The sequence below is a fragment of the Manacus vitellinus genome, unplaced genomic scaffold (genome assembly GCF_001715985.3).
Source record: "Manacus vitellinus isolate BGI_N305 unplaced genomic scaffold, ASM171598v3 scaffold_20_pilon, whole genome shotgun sequence".
Taxonomy (NCBI): domain Eukaryota; kingdom Metazoa; phylum Chordata; class Aves; order Passeriformes; family Pipridae; genus Manacus; species Manacus vitellinus.
Window position 1 is genome coordinate 8189516 of NW_021939471.1, and position 24926 is coordinate 8214441.

At 36.5% G+C, this 24926-nt stretch overlaps 2 protein-coding genes across 3 annotated transcripts in view; both read left to right on the top strand.

The window, feature by feature from the left end:
* The first annotated feature begins 1552 nt into the window (after positions 1 to 1552).
* On the top strand, positions 1553 to 11650 carry SGO2 (shugoshin 2). The gene is made up of 8 exons (XM_008931190.3): positions 1553 to 1976; positions 3524 to 3699; positions 4087 to 4164; positions 4864 to 4946; positions 5326 to 5561; positions 6065 to 8005; positions 9468 to 9615; positions 11229 to 11650. Exons 1-8 carry the CDS (start codon positions 1748 to 1750, stop codon positions 11332 to 11334), a joined length of 2997 nt encoding a protein of 998 aa, XP_008929438.2. The 5' UTR covers positions 1553 to 1747; the 3' UTR covers positions 11335 to 11650.
* A 3543-nt stretch (positions 11651 to 15193) lies between these two features.
* The window catches only part of AOX1 (aldehyde oxidase 1), a 41208-nt gene continuing 31475 nt past the window's right edge, over positions 15194 to 24926 (top strand). For both annotated transcript variants that reach the window (XM_018071855.2, XM_018071856.2), the window contains exons 1-10: positions 15194 to 15280; positions 16227 to 16284; positions 17257 to 17353; positions 19078 to 19186; positions 19731 to 19857; positions 20212 to 20273; positions 20824 to 20904; positions 21814 to 21894; positions 22976 to 23120; positions 23291 to 23383. In XM_018071855.2, the coding sequence (XP_017927344.2) occupies positions 15221 to 15280; positions 16227 to 16284; positions 17257 to 17353; positions 19078 to 19186; positions 19731 to 19857; positions 20212 to 20273; positions 20824 to 20904; positions 21814 to 21894; positions 22976 to 23120; positions 23291 to 23383 (913 nt within the window). In that variant the 5' untranslated portion in view covers positions 15194 to 15220. The remainder of the gene's footprint in view (positions 15281 to 16226; positions 16285 to 17256; positions 17354 to 19077; positions 19187 to 19730; positions 19858 to 20211; positions 20274 to 20823; positions 20905 to 21813; positions 21895 to 22975; positions 23121 to 23290; positions 23384 to 24926) is intronic.

Sequence of the window (24926 nt, forward strand, 5' to 3'; positions counted from 1 at the left end):
CTGATGCTGTTTTTTATTTCAACCTTCTGCATTTCTGTAAATCTTCAAATAAAACACTAACTCTGTTTACTCCAAATTCACTGATTCCTGGATCAAATGTAGGAATTAATGTCCACATGAATGATAGGACTGGGCACATATAGCCAGTGAAAGAGAATGTATGTGAAGAGAGTGTTCAAGAGCACGGGCTTTTGGGCTCAGAAGAGATTTTGGGGGAAAGCATTTAATTAGACTAAAGTACTTCCTTGCAATTCACAGTTCTAGTATTACCTGAACCAAATTAAAAGTGGGCTTGCTCAAATTCTGTTGTCAGACTCTTGCCCTTGCAAGTATGTATGTGTGCAGGCAGCATGCACTGATAGAATCTATTGGGTTTTAAATTAATCATTTCTGTCTTCATGACTGTCTTGATGCCTGTCTATTCAGTTTGTCATTCCATCTACTACTAATAGCTCAAAATCAGCTAGAAGAAATTTCCATTGAGAAGGAATTACATGGATTTCTCCTTTCAACCTAAATGAAGTCTTTGAACTGAAAGCCACACATATCAAACTCTTCCTAAAAATCTCTGACAGCCAGGTGGAATACCTGTAGTTCCCTGCTTCCTTCCTCACAGTGTACTGAGACTGATGCTGCGTGTTTATACAATTAATATTTTTTTTTTCAATTTTAGCTTTATTAATGGTTAGTATTTAAAATGGTTTTGCAAAGGCACATTGTTGTGAAGTTACAGACACCCCACTCCTTTTTAAATCACCCAGAGATGCGTGAAAGAACTGGAACTGTGGATTAGAGGTTGATGACTTCTGCATCTCCTCCTTCTGGAGTGTCGTGGACCGTTGGTTGGAGCACGGTTCAAATAACGTCAAGGTCACGGGTTTGATCCCCATGTGGGCTATTCATTAAGAGCTGGACTGGATGATCCCCGTGGGTCCTTTCCAACTCAAAATATTCTGTGACTCTGTAAGTACAAGAACATGTGAACTATTTTAACACAGGTAATTTTGCATGTATGTAACAAAACCGCTACAGTGCCTTTCCTGTTTTATCAACCGAGCATCAAAAAAGATGGATGTTGGCCGTGGCATAAACCAGGCTGTCGACACGGGAGGGGTTTGTATCCAGCTGTTCCGGCCTGGCTGTGCATCTTCCCTTTGAATCCCGCAGCACACCTCGGGTGTCCCGAACGCCCCGTCAGGCCCCAGCCTGGACCCGCAGCGCCCGCCCCGCGCGCCGTCGCACGTGCCGGGCCCAACGGCCCGCCTCTCGCGGGCCGCCGGCGCGCGGCAGCCGTTTTGGCCGCGAGGAGCCGGAGGTGGGCTGTGAGGGACTCTGAGGGGGCCGTTGAGGGCGGCTAGAGCCTCATCGGAGCGCTGGGCTGGGACACCGCCCCCTGTCCTGCGTCTGCTTGCCGGCCGTTTTTTCTCTCTGCTTAAATTTACAGCATTTATAATCCGGTTTATTTAATTGTGTCAGTTTAAAATCTGTCCTGACAAAGCACAAGGTGCTCTGGTCGTGTTGTGAAGTAATAGAACCTTAGGGGTTTTATCTTTTAAATGCAAACTTAGTTAACTTGAGGGAATGGACAAGCTAAAAAAAAGTGGGATCATTTTTGGTTAAAATATTTCGCCTCTGTGTTAATGTTTCAATATGTTGATTTATTCATTAACCTGTTTTAATTATTTGAACAAAGGTAAAGACTGAAGCAATTTTTTCGATTTCAGACCTTATATCCTTGTAAGAGATAATGAAACCTAATTTTAAGAAGTGTGAGAAAGATAACTTATTTATTTGGACATTCCCCTTGACAATGTACAGGTTCATTTTGATGATGGATAAAGAAGCAACTGCTAAATCACCATCTGCCATGTTCACCTTGAATGCTATTAAAGGGCGTAGGAAAAAGAGGGATGGAACATTACAAGCTGCAAAATTGAATGCTTCTTTAGCTTCTAAAATCAAAACTAAGTTGATGAGTAAGTACTGTTAAAATAAAACTGAAGCCATCTACTGTACTTGGAATGTAGGGCTTTAAAAGCAACAGTAGTTGTATTTAACATGATTTGCTGAAATAGTGCCTGTTAAAAATACTGACTTATGTTGAGAATTTTAGGAGAGTCTGAAAGTTAAAATGTGATTGTAAGTAAGTTATTTATTTATATAGTTCTCAGAGTATTTTGGGTCCATGCTTCTTGGTGTGCTAGTGTTTTTGTAAAGAGTATAATCAAGTGCATTTACAACACCCATGTCCACAGCCGTGCTTGGGGCATCTGAAAACCAAGGAATCAAAATGAGTAAAATCAATGCACTTTTAATATATAGTTGCCATGGTAAAACACCTAGTATTCCCATCTGCAAAAATGGGATTTATATAAAATTATTGAATGAATAATTTTATGTAACTTACTGAATCCAAGAAAACTGGAAATATTAATCTGCTGATTTAATCACTTGTCACTTAATCACTGGGAAACTTTGTTTTCCCAGTTAGTCAACATTACATTCAAACACAGGTCTGCCGTGGTAAATGTTTGGGGTTTGTTTCTAGCTCAGACAAAAATACCACTATGGAACATCTCAGAAACTTTTCTGCAAAAGTTTGGGACACTATAAATGTAGTGAAACACTGTTACTTGAGAGCTCTGTTTCAAGCAGCATGTTCAGTGAATGTTGACTTCTGCTTCTCTTTCTGTGAGTGGTGCAGGAAGATTTTTTTGTTGTTTCAAAATATATATACAAAAAGAACAAAAATATATAAATATATATAAACTTATTGTGGCTTTATGTAAAAATACTAATTTTCAGTGAAAAATAAACCGTATAGATGAGTAGTGCTAGTGTCCTTTAGGAATCTCCACACTGCAGTAATACAAATAATTCATAATTCAGTAAGATTAATAGTAATTTCAAAGCCTAATGTTTGGAATAACAAACTGTTATTGTCTGTTTCCCAAGGCAAAGAAATAAGGCCTTGCAAATTTTGGATAACAGATCACAGAACTAATAACATAAGACAATGAAGAGCTGTAGTAGGAGCAGTTTTCAAACTAGCCTCGCTCCTTTTTGTGCTCTTTTAGAGTATTGTCAGACTTTTCTCTGCTTTGAGTTCAGGTTAACTATGCGCCTACTGTGAATGTGAGGGAAAAGCTCCCGACATTTTGGTAATATGCAGTGCCATTGGAAAAAAAAGTCAAGTTCTTAAACATTCTGTAACAGATGTGTGTAGGTAGGTTTTCATTAGGATAGTGGGAGGTATGTTTTGAATTTAAAGCTATCAATTTTTAAATGCTTTCTTCTTAAAAGAACCTTAGCAGAACCTGTGCATGAAATAAGCTTGAACATGAAACAGGCAGAGTAGTCATCAGACTGACAGCCACAGAAACAGTTTTGCACTGGAAAGTGTCCGGCTTTGCTGTTGTTGCATCAAACCCTGCAGATAAAAATTTGTTGCATAGTGATAGTTCACACAGAGAGGGCCTGGAATTGAAGCTGGTGAAAATAACACCATTTTTGTCTCCTTTAGATAACTCATCTATGTTGAAAGTATCTTTACAACAAAATAACAGAGCATTAGCCGTGGCTTTAAGTGTTGAGAAAGAAAATTCTCGCAGGCTAAAGAATGAGAGGATTTGTCTTCAGAAGGAAGTAGAAAAACTGCAGCTTCATAATATCTTGCTTCGTCAAAAACTAAACGGTTTGGTATGCTGCAAATAATATCATTTAAACTTAGATCAGATAAACCAACCTTTTATCTTTTTTGGAAACTTAATGTTACTTCTTAAAATGGTGATTTAAAATATATATCTCACATTTCTGAAGTTGTATGATCTGAAGCGTAGTATTAAAGTTTGATTTTTCTTTCATAGATTTTATTGTTCTTACTGTTTTGTCTATCAGTGTGTATGTTTATCCATAACCACTTTAGTGTCAGCTTCACCTTTATATTTATAGGTATTAAGATGGTATTAAAATCAATTTGTGCTCAATTAAGTCTAAAAAAAATTATAGCGTAGATTCACCTTTTGTCTCTTAAGACAGAAGCCACTTAAAATATATTTTTTAAATTACTTTTTCTTTTACATTCAGAATAAAACTCTTATTGGAATAGAAGCATTTTTGAATGATCACCTTTTAACTGCAATAGAAATAAGCAGTCCTTCTGAGGTAAGATGTTTTTTGAACTATTACCATATTTAACTCATTTCACATGATAAGATTTTCAAAGCATCAGATTGAGTGCAATGTTGAAATATATATGTGTTGTAAAACATTTATCCCAGTTCTTTAAAACTTGGGATGAAACACTGGTCTACTGAAATAAATTAAATTTTGCTGCACTGAAAGTTTAGGATTTAATAGGGTTTACAAAGTATCTAAAAGTTAAGTATCAGTTAGCTCAAACTTAGTACTTCAGTATATGGTGAGCAAGCTACCTGCCTTCCTTGCTTAGTGCTGCAATAGATATCCTACATGTGGAAACTTAACCAGAAAACATAGTCCATGTTAGTCCTTGTCTCATGGAAAAATTACGATTAATTTTAGAAAAGGAAAATACTGCGTTTTCCGTTCTAAACTGTTGTTTAGTGTTGCTCTGTGCTTCTATATGTATAATGCAGTTTGCACTGAAAAAGTCTGTACATTGCTTTGGGATGCAAGTAGGTTTTGAATTTTGATGAACTTTGTTACAGAGTATTTTCCTTTAAAATTATTGCCTGTGTTTGAATATCATGTGCCTTCCATCAGTGCTTCTATTTTTTTCCCCCATTCATTTTTGGGTTTTTTTCCCCTTTGAGTATTTCCAATACTTAAAACATAAGAGAATATTCAACTATTTGTACTTCCCCACTGTTCTTCTTTTGAAAGAATCTGCAGAGTTCCTTTCCTCTGTCAGCTGATCCAAGTAGCCCTACTGATGACCAGTTCAAGAGTGCACGTCAGTCAGCGAGGTAGGAGGTTATATTATTGGTTAAGTGTCTGTGGATTTTTTTTTTACAGCTAATCTGTATATTGTCCTAGGTATTTTTGAGGTAATGAGAAACAATTTCCTGTCTAATTCAGACATTACCTATTTACAACTTGGAGTTTAGGGAGAGAGTGGTAGACAAAACCTGTATTTGAATAATTCGCTGCTTGCTTCATGTGATCTCACTAGCACAAAGCAGGATTCTTTATCATCAAAAATATATTTGCCCAAAGGTAGAACCAGGTTTCATACTTGAGTTCTCGTTTTCTGCTTTTATACATTATTAAGGAAACATTTTAACAATAGAATGTTATGTTAGAAAATGTAATAAAAATCTTCACAGTAAAATTTCCTCTTTTCAGATCTGTAGAATTGCCAGTGAGGCTTCCTTTAATGGAAACAGCTAATGCAAAACAGCAAGGTAGCCCTTCTCTGGGTGAAATACCAAATTTCTACAAGTGTACCACTAATTTGTCAGAGGAAGTGCATTCAGATCAACTCAAGTTTGCATCATCACTGCCTTCTGGGACAAATAATCAAAAGTTAATTGAAACAGATCCAGTGGAAACAGCTGTTGACAAGAATAATTTTTTTAAAGGTATGATGTATTTCTGTACAGGTGATTTATTTTTCAGAGCTCTCTGAGAATTAGTATTTAATAATTCACTACTTGATGTGCAATACAGAAGGTATAGTAAGATTCCTGAACTGTAATAAACTAATGAAAAATAGAATGCTCACCCATAAATATATGTGGAATAGTGTTCATTGAAATGACACAACTGAAATGTAACAAAATCAATGTGAACAGAATAAAACCTTTGTAAGATAACCAAATAATAACTGAAGTAGTTATAGAAAAGTATATTTCCATTTATGTCTAATTTCAAAAGTGCAACTTTGGTAAAATACGAAATTAGCTCTAGTTAACTAAATTTTTGAGGACCAACCACAGAATGTGTGTATTCAGTTAAAAAAAAATAAAATTTTTATTTTTTCCTACTTGTGGTTCAACCTTCAGTAATTTTATAGAGAGTAATTTTTATAGAGCTACACTCTATTCTTTCTTTCACTAAGCTGCTGAATTTTTTCTTTTTGCAGAAAATCAACTATGCACAGGATTAAGTTGCAATAGTGCCCTTGTGACTCATGTCAAAAATACACGATCCTTAGGACAGTGTGAGGAGCTTACAAAACAGCATCATGGTAGTTCATTGCCATCCTGTGGAAATGTGACGGAAAGAAAGAAACATGCAGTACTTCATAAGTCAAAAACTCAACCTAATATAAAGGATTTTGATAAAAAATGTGGGTCATTGAATCTGCCTAAACATGGTATCAACAGGGGCAGCAACCCCAATGATACAAATTTGCAGGAAGATTCAAATGACTTGTGTCACATGATTCCCTCACCTCTTAAATATAGCAGTGAAAGTAAGACAGATTTTAAGAAGCTGCTGAAGCCTGAAGAAACACTTTATGATGCTGATATGGAGTTGACTGCCAGTGATGCTGGTGAACTACTCACAGTTACAGCAAAAGACAATTATAAATTGCACCAAAATAAAATTAGTAATGCCAATTCTGACAAAATATTAGCAAAGTTCAGAAAGGTAAAATATTCTAAGAAGGATAAAGAAAAAATCAAAAGCAAGACTGAAGTTGATTCAAATTTATGTGCAGAAGAAAGGCACACTGCGGCTGACAATAGTGAAACCTCAAAAACTGCTGACTCAGAAATTCAGCTATTCCAAAGTCAGACAGAACAGCTACCTACAGGAGATTCTGCAGAGAAACAGAGTAAAACAAGTAAAGCTAAAGATAGGAGGAGGATGTACCAGGTTAATGTAGTGAGTCCAAGAAAACAGGAAACAAATGAAGAAACTTTCTCAGAAATGTCTGGAGACATGGAAAGCAAAATTCAAAAGGCAAACTCAAGCTCGCCTCTTAACAAGATCCCACCAGAAGTTTATTGTACTGAAAATTTGCCATTCCAAGATAATACTTGTAAGGTGTTTCCTTTACAGGGTGACTTTCTAAATACAAATGAGAAAGATAGCAGACCAACAAAAAATAGGAAAACTTTTCAAAACCCTTCCAAAGCAAACACAGCAAAATCCTGTGGAGGGGAAAATGGCCAGGATGAAGAATATATTTCAAAAAAATCTCAAACAGAGATATACCAACTTGACAGCAAGACAAAACAAACCCATAAAAATATTATAAAGAGAAAAGACAATAAAAAAAGTAGTTACAGACAAAGTAGAGAAAGTGCAAATGACAGCATTCATAAAATTAATCAGAAAGTAGACCAAAAGAGAAGCCCTTGTTCGCCAGGCAGATTAAAACGTACATTGGCAAAGGCTGGCCGGAAAACATACATTATACCAAAGGGAAAGCTTACACTGTTCTCAGCTTGTAAAAATCAAGAATTAAAAAATAAGGATTCATTGCATGCAGAGGCTGGAAATAAAGTACCAGAAACTCAGCAAACACAAGTAGCTTTAGTTACTCACGATGGTGTAGCTCTGAATACACCCCAAGCTAAAGAACAAGTTGATGATGATGCTAACATGTTAAAGAAAGCAGGTTTCTCAGCAGTGGCAACTAAACCCCTCCCCATTAGTAGTTCTTCTGGTAATCAGGTAAAGCAGAAACAGAGATTTAGTTCTGATAATACTGAGACCAGACAAGAAAAAAGTTATTTCAGGCCTATTGATCTGGGCAGGCAGAATATTTTGGATGATCAGGAAGTCCCTCATGAAATAGGTTCCTTTATGAGTAAATTAAAGCCTGTTATTCAAGTTGAATGTTCTAAGAATATGTCATTAAATGTAGATAGCTTTTCCCAGGAAGGTCTTTCCAATGTGGGGCTCCCAGCTCTCGATAATCAAAATACTTCTGTCAACTTCTCCATACTGAAAGACTCTGAAATCCATGGGGAAAATGATCATAATGAAGTACTGAATGCTGAAAAAGCAGAACAAAATCTGGACCATATTTCTAAAGAGAGTTACAAAAATGCTCTGACACCTTGTCATGGTAAGTGTATGGGCTAGGAAAAAAAATGGTCTTTTTTTGAATTAGGCAGTGCCTGAAATAGTGTTTCCATGTCTTCTCTTAATACTGTTCTAATCATTGCTTGATTAGAGTGGATAAAACAACATTGGAAAAGGTAAGAATGAAAATCACTAAAATTATGCATATTCCATATCATCTCTCAGTCTCAATATCTTTTTTTAATTGTGGTAACTAATATCCTTGTTACTTCCCAATATGTCCCAAGATGATGGTAGGACAGATGTAAATAGTCTATATTCTTGAGAAGCAATTTTGGTTGGAGCATGTATTCAATTTTCAAGGAATGTCATGGAATTCAGAAAGCTGGGGATTGAAAAGATCTAGTAGCTTGAGACTTTATACAAGGGAGATAAGAGGGAACTAACTATTCCCTTTATAAATGGAGAACGTAGCTGGACTTCTTAAAGAATTCATTTGTGTTTCTTTAGAAACACTACAATTCAACAGGAATTCTCATATCTAACAAAAGTATGTTGAGTAGGTTTTTTCTATAATCTGTCCATGAGCAAACTTTGATATGACAACCTCTTTTTTAAAATAAGATAAATTAAGTTAAGAAAATAATCAAACATTGTAGTCTGGAAGATGGGTGTAGATTCTTCCATCAGAAGTGAAATTGCTGTAAAGGAGCTAAAGGAATATATGACTAACACATCTATGCAAGAGTTTATATATGCTTTCAAATGTAGCTTTGCAGTTTTGTAGCATTAGGGGGCTATTTTGTAAATATACTTGTTCTCAACAAGTTCCTGTTTCCTTCATTGTGTCTGAGAAAATCCCATCTTCAGTTCCTTCTTTGGAACGTGGATCCCATAATTTTTTTACCTTTACTGAGAAATTAGTAAACCATACCGGTATCAAAGACTGCTGACATAAAAAGCAATCTAATTAGTTGATCTTCATCCATTTAAGTATAATTCAAAACCCAGTTAATTTTCCATCCTACATCCAAATCCCTATCTTGAATTGAAAGATTGCTGTGTTCATTTTGTGCACATATGCCCAAAAAGCAGCCATAAAGCTGGGAAATTCAGTACTGGAGAACTCTTGTACAATTTGACTCTTCAGATTATGTATACCCTCCCCCTGCATTCCAGGCCATGAGCTGTGTGCAGTTTTACTTTTGTAAATGCAGTAATTTAGGGAGTCTTAAGCTGCCAGCTGCAAACTGCAGTGCTCATGGGGCTTCCTGAAACGTCCCATGACCCATGGCAGACCTCAAACAGCTCGAAATTTATTGAAAGGTGCTGTAGTGGCATTTTCTTTGGTTGTTTTTACCAGTTTGTGTTGAGTGTCTTTAGTAGGAGCAGTAACCAAAGTACCTGAATTAGGAAATACCTATGAAAAATAATTATTAATTGAAAGTTTACTTAATTATTCAGAAAATATTTAAAATGAGGCATATAAACTACTGTATTTACAGGGAGAAAGGCTTTCCAAGATCTGACAAATACTGGTATACAATCTCACGCCTTTGTACCTAAATCCCCCAAAACTTTAGAAGAAAACTCAGCAGCACCATCCAGACGAGGAAGACCCGCTATTTGCTACAAAGAACCCAATCTACACAGGTAGGTGAGGGCAAGTAGATTGGGGCTTTTGTTTGCCTTTTGAGTGTGTAACTGTCCCCAGTAAAGATAGTTCACTGTTTATTTGGGGATTTAATAGCCTATCACAGATCTCTTCTGCAAAGATACTTCAGTGTTGGTATAGAACTTCTCCTGTGTGGCAGGATTTCCAAGTTCCAAAGTAAGACAACAACAGTATTCAAATCTCAAAATATAGTCTGTAGTAATAATGAACAATAGTGAATCTTAATGTTTATCATTATATAAACCCCTTTAGATGTGGATAATTGTAAATGTTATACTTAAAGGTAAACTTATACCATAATAATGTCCTTGTAATATTGTCAAGTGGAAAGAAAATTTATGCACTAATACTGTATCATTCAGTAGTTTTCCTCTAAGTAGCTGTATCTAATATAAGAAATCATTTAAGATATATAAATTTGATAATTTTTTATATTAGATAGCTATATTAATTTTATACTTCATTTGCCTCTCATTGGTCATAGCAAATTTAGTGGCACGGGATTTTTGAGATTGTTAAAAGGCAAGACATAATAACTATTAAAATTTAAAAGAGGATTTTGAAGCCAAACTTCCATTAAGAAAACTAATCTATTTGCACTTACATGAATAGATCTAAATCTAAATGGACTTTTAAGTTGATTACTTCTAAAAATATTCTGGATTTTTTGAAAGTATAATATTGATTTAAGGAACAGTTATGCTGTGTTGTGTGTATATTAGTAGGAAGAGTATTCATGAGGTAAAGAGAGTATCAAGGCTTCCCTGTAACAGTGTTGAAAGTGAAAGGGTTATGGCTACTTACTTCATTACAAAGGTGTAAAAAGAGTATGCCTGTCTTTTCTGGCAATAATGACAGGAGAAAAAACCAAATCCACAAAATGAAAAAAATTTAGAACACTGTTCTAATACACCCTAAAATATTTTTTACTTATGTAAGTAAACAATTTGAAGTAATGAGACTATGGACAAGGAGGAGCTAAAACTAATGTAGGAAGTGTCTTCACTTTACCACTGGCAATTCAGAAGTGTTTATACCAGATAACTTGTAAAATAAATGGAAAGAGATTAGGGTTACACTGTTACTTTACTAATTGATTTAGATGCTAAAGTGCTAATTATATATAATATTATATGTTGACACATTGACACTCTTTTACCCCAGAATGATAAGGCTCTATTTCTGAGAGAGACAGTAACTAATAACAGAAAAAAATGTTGATGTCACTTAAGATTTCAGATGATTTATATTTTATTTGCAATTATACTGTCCTGAATGGGTGCTGTTAGGCTTTTTGTTTAAATAAGTTTTGAATTTTGTCTTATAGGAATATCACGTTAATATGACAGAGATCACATAAAAAGACTACTATTTTTAGAATTATTTCGGAAAGCAGTAGTTATCTGTTCCTTGCTATTTCAGGCATAATTATTTTCCATAAATTTAATTTCTTCAGTGTATCAAGCTTTCATTAGGAGTATTTACCACTTGAGTTATTTTAATTTGAATTGTTATTATAATTACATTATTATAGTTACATAGGTGCTTGATGATATTCATACACAATGTCTTTTTTCTCTTTTCTTTACAGCAAATTAAGGCGTGGGGATCGCTTTACAGACACGCAATTTCTGTGTTCCCCAGTCCGTAAAGTAAAAAATAAAACAAGTTTTAAAAGTAAATCAAAATTTATTTGAAGAAGACAAAAGAATTGCCTTTATGAGCAATACTTCTAAAATGGGTACAATTGTTTATGTGTGTATATATATGTTTAGCAATATAGAGTGCTTATTGTTCTTTGATTAGTAAAGTTCTTCCAAAGTGAAATTTTCTGAAAAAGAGCCTCTGAAAAAGGGCACAGAATACTTCACTGAGGAAGGTATATACATGTTAGGTTCCACTCATGTTTTGCATTTCTGGTCAGTAATTTATAATTTATTCAAAGTGTTTGCAGCACTTCTTAAATTGTAAGAAAAGTGTATGTTTTAATGTAAATTGAAAATAAACTAGCTTTGGGAATTTTAATGTGAGTTTCTCATATTTATTTTGAGTAGAACCATTTCTCAGTGCTGTTTGGAACAGACACATGCATCCCAAATTTTGATAAATTTATTGAAATAGATGGAGACAGTCCCTTTTTTTGATAGTTGACTTTGGGATTTGACAGAATCATACTGAAATTTGAATAAGGAAGTCTCACTGAGGAATAGTGGAGAGAAGCCTAGTGTCCAGAGTACATGCCAGAGGCAGCCAGGAAGATCACTGCAATGGAAATTCAATAGGGAATAGGATCCAGACAAAGCAACACCTTGAGTTTCCAGCTGAGAGTGCTAGTGTGATGACTAATACAACCACACTTACCATTCAGCTGTCAGTGTCCTGTACTCCTTCCCCCCTGAATTCTCATGAATAACATTCTGCATTCCATAATGAGCTGTCAGCAGACAAACAGTTTTCTGTCATTACCTCATTTGCAGATGCTGCCAGCTGCAGGCTACAGCTCACAGCCCACACAACTTTTACAGATTACAACGGGTAAGGTTCAGGTTAATTTTGCAACAAAGATAGCCAGAGCTCATTTTTAATGAGTTACAAATAAGTTAACTTATTTTGGTTAGAGATGGTGGTTGCTCACGCAGTATGCACTAGATGTTACTAGTTTACACCAGCTTAAAAATTGATCAGACACATTAATAGAAGAAAAACCTATGAGGAGTTACCAGAAACACCATTCTGGCACAGGATGTCTCTGAATTGCAAATTGTTAAAGGCTGGAAGAGAATCCTAGAGAAGCCTTACTATGCATTTGACCAATTTTTATACTTTTTCCAAGGGCATTCACTGTTGAAACTTTCAGAGACCAGTTCTTTGGTTAGCAAGACCTTTTGTCTGATACAGTACATCTCTTTTTAAGTGTAACTGCTACTCTTAAATTTGTTATATATGCTTAAGGATATGTATTCTTAAAAATTTATAATATATGCTTAGAAACGTTCTTAAAAACTTTACTTTTTGTACTTCATTGTAGATTTCATTGTAACCTGGAAAGCTAATGGAGAAAATAGTCCTCTAACACGTTAGAGACAAGAAGGTGATTGGGAATAGCTGGCTTTGATTTACAAACAGGAAATGAGGCTTTATTAACCTGATGGTCTTCTCCAGCTAGCTTGGTGGGTGAGGTAGAGCAGTAGATGTTGTTTGTCTCAGCTTTAGTAAGGCTTTTGACATTATATCTGATAACATTCCACAAACAAGCTGAGAAAGGATGTGTTAAGTGCACAGTGAGGGGGGTTGAAAACCCAGAGGGGTTATGATTAGTGGCACATGGTCCAGCTGGAGGCAAAACTAATGCTCCTTAGGGTTTTATGGTGGGGCCAGCACTGTTTAACACCTTTATTAACAACCTGTACGACAAGGCAGAGTGCACCCTATGCAAATTTGCAGTTGATACAAAACCGGACGGAGTGGCTGAAATACTGGATGGTTCTGTCCAGAGGGATCTGGACAGGCTGGAGAAATGAGCCAAGAGGAACCTCGAGAAGTTCAACAAGAGCAACCTACATCCTTCTCCTGTGAGAAGAAATTCTCCAGAATTTCAGCTGCATATTTTGACAGAAAAGTGAGTCATGAATATCAAAATATATTCCTGGATGTAGTTTTCAAGTATGTCTGTTCTACATATAGGAGTTATCACCATAAACACCGAGGCACGAAAGTATTATTTACAAATACTTCAGTAATACCATGACTGTTTTCCGTTGTGGTTTTTTTATTACAGTCTGTAGCCCCAAGGCAGCTTCCCAAGATCCTGTAGGACATTCCATGTATGAATTTGGAGTTAAATGCAGGACTAGGAGGTAAGGACCTTTATCCCCTAAACAGAGAGCTTGTCTAGCTGTGGTCACCAGTTCCAGAGACCATGCAAAGATCGCAAATGCACAGCAATAAGGACAGCAAGATGTTTTCACACAGAACCTCACAGGAAAAAAGAGTATTCAATCAGTATGAAAATTTTTCCAATGAAAAACTTGCCTTGTTATCCAGGCAATGTGATCTGCATGGCAAAACAGAGCTGTTAAAATTAATCTGAAAAGTTTAAGCAAATAGACTTTTTCTTTCTGAAGCATGGTGTGTATGTCACCACATTAGCAAGACCCTTATGAAGAGCTGCAGAAATGGTTGGGAAGATAGATTCTATCCTGATCCAATGTTATTTTAAAAAGAATTACCCATAGAAATTTTATGCATTTTTTCCTTGTCTTTTTTTTTTTACCAAGTTTGTAATTAATTTGTTTTCTTTTTAATTGAAATGTTCTTACTAGCTTCCATTATTTGTCAGCATCACTGGCTGTGTCATTAGAGATCTCAAAGAAGTGCTTTTTACAGCTTGTGTTCCCAGTGCTGGCACTACAGCAGCAAAACACAGTGGTTTTTTAAACGGTTGTTGCTCTCTATTGCCTGCAGTTTGAAAGCTAGAAACAGAAGCACATGCTTGATCTTCCCAGAAAATAAATAATATTTTAGGAGATGGTCTTAATTATTTTTTCAGTGATAGTCCTGTTGTTCCACACAGCATCAGGTGTTACCAGCTACGCTGCTAGGGTGTTCCAAATATAAGCATGTAATTTTCAATTAAAGTATAAGGCCTAGGTCTTTATGCCCTCATTTCTTCCATTTCTTTTAGTATAGGTATCTTTCAAAGTAAAAAAAAGGATAAAGAAAATGGCCTGAAGATGCCCAGAAGTCAGTTTAAGTAACTCTAAAATCATATTATTGTTGCTACTGCCCTTCTTCCCTTGCTTTCTCCATTCTTACTCTTCTTGCTGTTCAAATTAATGTTCTATAACAGAACACAGAGAAAATTCACTTTGTTGTTTTCCAGGATGTATTTCTTTTAATTGTTCCCCAAAATGATCACATAAATGCAGCATGAAGAATGTTACATTGCCTTTGCATCTTCACTAAATGTGCTTGTTTTACCAGATCATTTCATATATTAGAAGCTCTTTCCAGGCAAAAGATGTATAAACAGCTCATGATTTTCGAGATAAAAATCAATCTGTAGCCATCAGCAGGGATTAAGATAATTTTGCTGAGGATAAGGTAATTTGAACTTCTCTTTATAGCTTCAAAGTTGCTTTTTTTTCTCATGCTTATTTAATCTGATTTTTTTTCATCTAATATTTTAGTTTGCCAGCTATAAAAAATTTTGGTTTAAATTTTGTAGGCAATTAATTCTATATATTTAGATTATACAGAAAGAGGAAAATATTTATGTTTCTATAAACCCTTGCCTGCACGAGTAGCCCTTAAAAATAGTTTTGATACCTGGAAGTTACTGACAATTACTTTATGAATGCATATATAACCCAGAATTCCATTGGGCTCATGATCACTACGTTGCTGGACTTTATCACAATGTAAAACTAGCCTAGGAGATTGTTTTATAAGAGCCTCCCAACGTTTCACAGCGTCAGTGTTGCCCTCCGAGCGGCCCTGCTCTCGCTGCCCGCCCCGCTGCCCCGCCCCGCTGCCGAGGCCGCTCCGGCTGCCCGGGCTCCGCTGGTTCCGGGACCGGGCACGATGGCTCCGCAAGGGGAAGCGGCGGCTGAGGAGCTCGTGTTCTATGTGAATGGGAGGAAGGTAAGTATTGCCCGGAAAGAGGATGGAGAAAGAGGGGCTGCAGTACCAGAAGGAACCTTGAAGGGTGTAGGCACAGATTTGGCTTCCTCAGACTTCTTCATGGGAGTATAACTGAATCATCACACGAGCCTCCAGAATAGCCATGGTTTCATCCCATTTTGGCTACTTCTCCTGTGTTTGGGGGAAAAAAACGCGTCAGAGTGAAACACACTTTCAGCTGGTTATCAATTTTGGCTGGTAAGCAGTCTATTTTTTTCATTTATATGTCTGGTTTCTCATCTTTGATGGTATCAGATTTTCAGAGGCACAACTGAAAGTCAACAAGACTCTGGTGCCAAAACATGGACTGTTGACCATAAAGATAATATTACAAGGACTGGTTGTTGATCCAAAACAACTATAAGGGATTAGCTGATTCTAAGCAACAGAATAAGAAATGCTTTACTTGATCAAGAATGCAGATGTTCCTGTTGCTCTGTTGTCAGATGATTACAGCAAGTAAAAGTTCTTACAAATAAAGCTAGAAAAGAAATTGTTGCTGCTGACAACCTTAAAAGATCATTGCAGTGCGTTGAAGTGCCAGGGAGACTCTAAAATCTGCAAATTATTAGTTCTTTATGCTGTCGCTATTGTAGCAAAGTTCTGATGCACTTTTATTTCTACTGTGGCCAAAGGTCAGTTCCCTCAGTGTAGCCTTTCACTGAGCAACAGTTATTTTTAGTAGTTGCAAGATGCCCTGACACTTCTTTTCTGGAAACCTGTCTGCCTGAGAAGGAATTTCCAGAAGCAGCCCAAACTCTCCTGCAGTGTTTGGCAATTAGTTTAGTTCTATGAGAGGGAACCAGAGAATGATTCTATTCTGGCTTTGTGGGAATGTAGTCTGTGCACTGCATTTTGAAAAGCCTTGGTTTCTTATTCAAACCTTGTTTTTAATTTCTTACTGCAGATAATAGAGAAAAATGCTGATCCTGAAGAAATGCTGCTGTCTTATCTGCGAAAGAGGCGTATCCTTTTCTTGTCTGTTCCCTAAAGTCACTCATGTGAAAGCCTTATTCCAGCAAAATTCTCATAAATTTTAATTCAAGGTTTAATTACCAGGTTAAAGTAGTTGTGATTCCCCTAAGATAAACCAACCATATTAAATAATGTCTCTTTCTTAATCCAAATACTGTTCATTTGAGCTACTGTACTTCTAGCCTAGTTTCCTAAACACGCAAAATTATGCCATCAGGCATGATGGGTATGTGTTTATCTGTGTTCCTCCTCTCCCCTCGTAAAGAAGCCTAAAAACCTTGTGAGCAGTATACATAAAGCTTGACAGAATAGAAGTCTCCAAGTTTTGTGATAATCTCTCCTAGGAAAAGACAGACATTGTGATGAGACCCTGAGTCTGATGGGATTTTGAGGGGGAGAAAGGCATCTTCCTTTTTGGTGGCTTTGGAATATTAAATTATCTGTTTGTTGATTCACAGTTTCACATTGGCCACTGTTCCAGATTCACAGAAATGAGCACTTCTCTCAGAAGTGTGGTCTTTCAAATGAGATGCAAGGTTAATATCCTTACTATAAATGGGCCTTCTGGGAAAAACTGGGATATGGATTTTCAGTGGTCCAGCTATATTTCAGGTATATAGCTGGTTTGCCCATTACATGTTACTTCCTCTCATATTTTCACTTGGAAAACTATTTTTCACTTCCTTTTTCTGTCCCAACTTACTCCTCTTCCAAAATAAGTCCAAATCAAGTTTTCTGTTTTCTTGAGGGCAGGATTTTGGTCACATCATTCCTTAACTTCAATCTTATTTCATTCAAAATTTCAATGCAACATAGAAAGGAGTCTGATGCATGTGCTATGTTACCAAACTAATTTTAAGTTCCTTAGAGGTTTAGGAAAAAAGGTGGCCCCAAGTCTTTGAGCAGCATAAAGACCAGAATGGAACCAGATAATTGTTTTTCCCTAATAAGAGCATTTTCAGTCCGTCTTACAGGAACTAAGTATGGCTGTGGAGGAGGTGGCTGTGGTGCCTGCACAGTGATGATATCAACTTATGAGCCAACTTCAAAGAAGATACGGTATCCTTAACAGAAAATGTTGAAAACTACACAGAATTTTATGATTGTAGCTACTATTTCCAGATATGAAACTGTAAAAAGACTTGTAAAATATGTACTTAATAGTAAAAAAATCTAAAGTAAGGGTCAATGTAATTCAAGAGAATGCTGTAAAAATACTATTGATTCAGGTATATTGTAAATTTGCTGAAGTATCATACTCAAATGCTGGATTGGCTTGTGTATTCTGACAGCTCCTGCAAGACGGTTTTGGGAGGCATTAATTTAAGACCTTTGTATTGGCCATTGGAATGTGGCTCCTACCTGCAGCTGTGTATCATGGTTTAACTCCAGCTGATAACTGAGCACCACAAAGCCACACACTCATTCCCCCTGGCAGGATGGGGGGGACAATCAGAAAGGTGAACGTGAGAAAACTCATGGGTTGAGATGAAGACAGTTTAATAGATAAAACAAAAGCTGCTCATACAAGCAAAACAAAGTAAGTAATTCACTCACAACTGCCCATCAGCAGGCAGGTGTCCAGCCATCTGCAGGACAGCAGGGCTCTATCACATGTAGCAGTTACTTGATAAGACAAACACCATCGCTCCAAACATCCCCCAGCTCTGTATGCTGAGCATGAGGCCCTATGGTATGGAATATCCCTTTGGTCAGTTTGACACAGCTGTCCTGGCTGTGTGCCGCCCAACTTTTTGTGCCCTTCAGCCCCCTCGCTGGTGGGGCAGAGTGAGGGGCAGAAAAGACTCTGACTCAGTGAAAGCCCTGCTCAGCAGTAACTAAACATCCCTGTGTTATCAGCACTAATCAAAAACAAATCAGCACAAATCAAAAACACAGCTTCGTGCTGACTACTTTGAAGAAAATGAACTCTGTCCCAGCACAAACCAGCGCACTAGTTGTCATATGACTGGTAGGAAGATATGGCTGGCAGAAGTTTGAGTCTTATCAGCCCTTCAGTACTGAACTCTCTCCCTTATATCACACTCACAAAAAGAAGGACTTTGAAACCCAGAACCCAAGTTTAATTAAGCTAAAAATGGAATAAATTACTTTTAAATTGAGAAAACTCCAATCAAATTGTTAAATTGTTACAGGTCATTGTCAACTGAACTGTTTATTAGGTGAGGGGGAAAATGTTCCAATTGTTCTTTTAAACAGCTGCATTACATTAGAATGCAATGCAAATAAAAAAGTTCTAAATTACCAAAAGTGTTGAGATTAAAAGAGTCAGAATGACTCTTGAAAAGAAACACTTCAGCTGTATTAGAAAAACAAAGAATTTTATTTTAATGATTAAAAGCTTTGAAGAATTTTCATTTTGGCATGTTGTTGCTATTTAGTATGATATTTATTTTACATCATATTTTCCTTTGGATGAGAAATTTGATTATAAATTTGCAGCAGTAATGCTTTACTTCCTTCAAATGACTACACCAATCCTCCCTTCCCCATCTTCCTCCTCCAAGATACAGTTGACAGCTTGCTTGTGGGCAGGGGAAACAAGAGGGCAATTAGAAAAGACTGAAGGATTGAGGAAGATTTAAATTCTATGGAACTGTCCTCATAGATATGTTTTTTAATACTGAGGACATGAGACACAGGTAGCAAGTGATCCCTTCCCATTCCAAGTGATGAAATTTTGACTGACTGAAAAATAATTTTCACACATTTATTATAATAAAATAACATTCATGTTCTTGATTCTCCTTTATGTTCCGAAGACACTATTCAGCCAATGCATGTTTGCTTCCCATTTGCTCCTTGTATGGTGCAGCAGTGACTACAGTGGAAGGTGTTGGAAGTACAAAAACCAGGATTCATCCGGTTCAGGTGAGAGTAGAGTATCACTGTGTAAGAGGATTGCTGATTTCTTTTTTGTGTGGACTGGCTTTAGTGGCAGTGCTTTTAGGGCATGGGAATTTCATATCATGGTTATTTTCCTGCTAAATGGTAATAGAGGACAACATGGGTTTCTGATGGTTGATGGATCAAGGCTTATGATATATGGTAGACCTTGCTTTAGTACTGACAGTGTGATCAAGTAGTTGGTATATAAGGATTGTTGGAATGGATCAGACTTGTGCTCTGTTTGGGCTAATGGCACATCTTGGATAATGCCCCTTTAGCTGCTGTTTTAGTATAAATGCAAAAAAGACAGAAGTCCACTGAAAGTTAGTTAGCTTCCTTAGTAAGATGTGCCTGGGCATCACACCCAAAATAATTGCTCTTATTTGATATTGCTTTAAGTGTTTTACTTAAAAAACCAGATTTAATGTGAAGACAAGATTTGCCATGGCATCTCCCATTTAAGTGAGAATTCATTGGAGTGGAGATGAATGCTGGAAGGAGTGCTGTTTGTGATATTTCATTTCAGGAAAGACTTGCCAAGTGCCATGGCTCCCAGTGTGGTTTCTGCACGCCTGGAATGGTGATGTCCATATACACTTTGCTAAGAAACCACCCAGAACCAACTTCAGAGCAGATGATTGCAGCTCTGGCTGGTAAATATTGCCACTTTTCAGTGTGCAGGTGTGTCTCTGAAGGATTTTTTTTCAGATGCTCTGTGTATGTGAGTATCTGCCTGTGTGAGTACATATGCATGCATGGATAGATGTACTCTGTACAAATTGTGCTTCTCAGCAGAGCTGCTGCTGGATGCAGTCCTTGTATTCCCTGTTATTCTTTTCTCCTGGAAAATGAAGCACGAAGCTGTAGACTGTTTCAGAGACAGGAGTTCAAAACATCCCCATATGTGTCTTTTGAAGTGCTTTATAAAAAGCTTCATATAAAGACTCGACATTATAAAGCCACATGCTTTAGAGGAAAGCTTTTTCTGACTGATTTTCTTTTTTCAGGGAACTTGTGCCGCTGTACCGGATATAGGCCAATCCTAGATGCCTGTAAAACCTTCTGTAAGGTAAGAAGTAGCAATGATAGGATTACTAGATTGGGCCCATTAATGTATATGTGTATACAAACCATCAAGATTTTCCTTAAGATCATCGCTTTTCTCTGTTAAGAGATGTAGATCTGGGTAGGTGGCCTAACCTGTGATTAATATTGATTAACACAAATGTACAGGGTTTACTGTGGGTTAGTACTGGCATGAATAAAAGCAGAATTTGGATCCACATTCTTAGTAATTTATCATGTAATGCAACGTCATAAACCTACAGAGAAAGACATGGGAGTGAACATTTTTGTAAAGGAAATAATACGGACCATCTACATGTGCTCTCACAAAGTCAACTGCATTTCACATAGTATGAATTATTTTGTATTAAGGACTTCAGTATCTGATGATTTTAAATTAATTTTTAATATCACTTCTTTAACACATAATCCTTCTAATTTGGCTTGGTATTAAGCTTCATCTAGAACTTTATTGAAATATAGAGTCACTCTTATCATCTTTAACTCATTGCCATTCTGGGCAATATTTCACTAATGGGATATTCCTATTTTAGGAATCTGTTTGTTGTCAAATGAAAGCAAATGGAAAATGTTGCTTGGATCAGGAAGAAGATTTGTTTGACAAGGAAGAGAAGGTAAGGTTTTAAGTATTTCACCTATCCCATTTAAATATAAAACTTAGAATATTGCATAGCTTTTTTTCTTGTAATTAAAGTAAATGTAGTATACTCTGCCATTTTTGTCCTCTACCTTACATAATATTATTTGATAAATGAGAGATTTTATTATGACTCACAAAAATTTTTGAGTATTTGTATGTATGTATTTTGTGCATACATTTGGAGTATTTTGTATGTATGTATTTTTATGTGGAGGCAATGACATGCCAGATAATTGGTGTAAGGTAGTTTGGATCTCCAGAGCTGAGACTTGAGCAGCGTTTCAGGTTCAGTACTTCCTATTAATAGTCTGAGCTCTACTCACACAGAGCGAGTATTACATTATGCAAGAAATCAGGGCATATATGAAATTTTCTTAAATCAGTGATCAGTGATGGTCTGAGTGTAAGCATTGATCTCTTAGGAATCTGACTGCTGACTTGAGTTTGAAGAGCTGATATACTCTAGAAAACCAGATTGTGATTTTATGTGAAATCTCTTTTCCATACAAATATTTCACTTTTTTCTCAATTTTCTTTCAATAATATCTGATCTACTTCTTTGTGAGTCCTTTAGATTGGCATGAAACTAGTTTCTTATAGTAGGGCTACTGGAAGCCTGAATTTAGTCCTTCAGTTGCTTACCTCTGCACTGTCATTTGTGTTAGTAGTAAAATCTAAGAAACTGTTATGAACACTGTCTTCACCTCAGCAGCTCCAAATGATGCGTGGGAATATAACAGCAAATCTGAATAATAATGGAATTACTAGTTTTCTAGTGATTACAGTCAGTGCCTCATGGTTTAGTTTTGGTTGGTTTTGTTGTTGTATGAAATTAATGATGAGAGAAAATTTTTGGTCTTTGCTTGTCTTCTTTCTTTGTAAGGTTTCCACCAGCCTGTTTTCAACAGATGAATTCCAGCCCTTAGATCCCACCCAGGAGCTTATATTTCCTCCAGAACTAATGGTAACTTCTGCTGCTCGTAGACTACTCTTTAGCTCCATTCAGAATTAATTCTTAAGTCCTGCTTAGCAGTAATTCATCAGAAGAAATGTCAAAACATTTTAATGTCAATCCAAAATTACACTCCTTTTTTCATTAAGCTTATTGAATATTCACATACCAAAAAAAAAACATATTGGGAAAATGAAGTTGCAGTTAGGTGTTAAGTGAGAATACAAAGAAGTAACCTAAACTGGGTTTTCAGTGCAGCACCTGAAGATAAAAATGCTTTGCAGCAAAATGAATTGCAAACACTTTTTAACATTGGATAAACAACACTTTTTCCCCATTTTGTGACTAAATAGTTTTGTTAGTCTTTTCTGTCAAAATGTCAGCCTCAGCCACCCAGATCAGGGAGTGTTTATCCCCAGTGATTAAGGTGTGCCAAAGATATAAACAGATGGAATGGAAAGTGTTAGGATTCCCTTATTGACAGCAGTATTTGCCTAGAAAAAATGAAAACTGTTTGCTCTACATTATTGTCAATCTAGAGATTCAAAGCCAAACTCTCTGTATCTAGCTGGCTGCTATGGAGAAAGGTTCATAATTGTAAGACAGGGGTTCTTGACTGTGTGTTTGTATCACTACTAGTTCATGGGCTATTTCCAAGTGATCCATGAACAGCGGTAGCACAGCCAGAGACACTTAAATGCATGTGTAATCCAGAAAGGGATGCTCCTGCCAGTGTCACTGGTGACTCTAGCCAGCTAAGGAGGTAAACACCTCCTTTAGGACTTTTTATCACTTTTCGAACAGTTTTAGCAAGTGCAAGATCTATGCCTACATCTTTTGCTTGGGGATTATTTATTATCAGTCTTGTTTAGCCTTTTGGAATTACTTGAAGACATTTTACCCACACAGTCTAGAATTTCACCACTATGCAAAGAGCCAGCATAACATTTCTGTCCTATTTTTGTCCAATTTGAAAGGCTTAAGTAGAACTGCCACTGTTTAAGAACACACTGGACTTTCCAGTCCAGTGTCTGTTAGATCTCATACCTGTCTATATGTCTAAATATTTCAATCTGCTGTATTTCCCCATCAGAGAATGGCTGAAAATCAACCAAAAAGAACTCTACTTTTTCATGGGGAGCGAGTGACATGGATCTCTCCTGTAAGCTTGGATGAATTACTGGATCTGAAAGCTGCTCACCCCAAAGCACCTCTTGTGGTTGGGAACACCGGTGTGGGTATGCATACAATCAGAATGGCTCCTGTTGCTGTAATTCCAGTGTGCATGGAAGGAGTGGAGCTACATTTGTCATTCTTTTGACATCTTCATCCTTAAGTTTGCACTCCACTAAGTTGGAATTGTCATTATGGAAAATGGCTCTTCTCTAAGTATATTCCTATCTTGCAGGACCTGAGATGAAATTTAGAGGAGTGTTCCATCCAGTTCTTATTGCTCCTGCAAGGATCCCAGATCTGAATGTGGTGAAATGCACAGATGATGGTCAGTAGACTTAACTTTATTCAGACATAGGAAATTTCTTTGCAGTAAGGAATGCTGCTCCATTCCGTAGTGCTGAGGGTGTGAAGGGCTTTGTAACTCAGTCCTAACCATGCTTGGTTCTGTGGCCACCATCCCAGGGCATGATTTGTCTTCATGATGCAGTGCAGTGCTGACCAGCAACATTACCTTGGGCCTTAGTGCAAAGGTGATTATTCTGGTAATACTGGTTCTGGTGCTAAGTCATGCAATATTTACCTTGTGATCTCTGTACCATGCTCTGCTGAATAGCAGAGAGAGACCCATACAGAACCACAGAGAGACTTAGCACATGGCATGCTTGTTTATATTAGAAAAAAGGCTATGATTAAACTGGCATAGCTAATATGTATTAAGTAATCTAGTTCTCAATCATAACAGCAGGTGATTATTGCAGATTAAAAAAATTCTTTACCTCATTTTATATGTTTAAGATTGGCATGGGTTTTTTCTTAGTTAGACTAGGTTTTAGTGTTTAAATAAATTTTAGTGAAATTAGAAATGACAACTAGAAATAGGTTTAAATTTACCACAGTAGTCTAAATTAATTAAATATAAATTACTGCCAAAATTTTAAGGGAAGTCATATCCTATATCTAATGAAATTACTCGCTATATGCCTGAACCCACTTTTTTATAAGTGGTAAACTGTATTTGACAGTTTTGTCATTGCATTTAGAATATCTTTTTTAGTTCAATCATCCAATTCTATTCAAAAACTAGGGTTTTTTTAGCTGAAAAGGAGCTGGGAATTGAAAAGAAGCTGGGAGAATGCTTAATGCTTTTTTAAAGTCTATAAATAAAAACCTAGGTATGAGAAGGTGAGACTTACTAGTTTTGAAACAATAGATATGCAGTTTAGTTTGCCAGCCAGAAATAGTATTCCCTTTCTTTAATCAGATTTAAATGCAAAACATGTTTTGATTAAATCTTTGTTTTAAATACACAAAATTTAATATTGCTTTACTTGATTAAAAGTAATGTAAGTTATAGATATTTTTATTTATACTTTGATTGAATTCCAGTGTTCATTAAAAACATGAATATATTACATAAATAATTATTTTGAACAGAAAGGAACTGTTTGACTTTTAAAAAAACCCCATATTCTTGCAAAAAAATTGACAACTCCTCAAATAAATGCATACAAGATGTCTTTCTAGTGGGAAAAAGAATACTATATTCGTTGTTAGGGCTGTTTGATTTTTTTGTTGCCAGTGTTACCTACCCATACCTTAGGAGAAGAACTAGAATGTACCTATGCAAAGCAAGATCAAATTATGATGAAAATTGTGTTTAAAAATAGGAAGAGTCTGTTGAAAGCATTTTGAAGCTGATGAAGAAGAGGTGAGCTACTAGCTCAGTTTCATCACTTCTAGAGATTTTACCCTCAGTCTCCTGAAATGAAAGGTCACAGTCCTTTAATATGCAAAGACCCCTCTCCTTTTATCTGCCTGTATTCCACATGAGCAGCCCCAGCTCTACAGTCTTTACATAGTTTAAAACC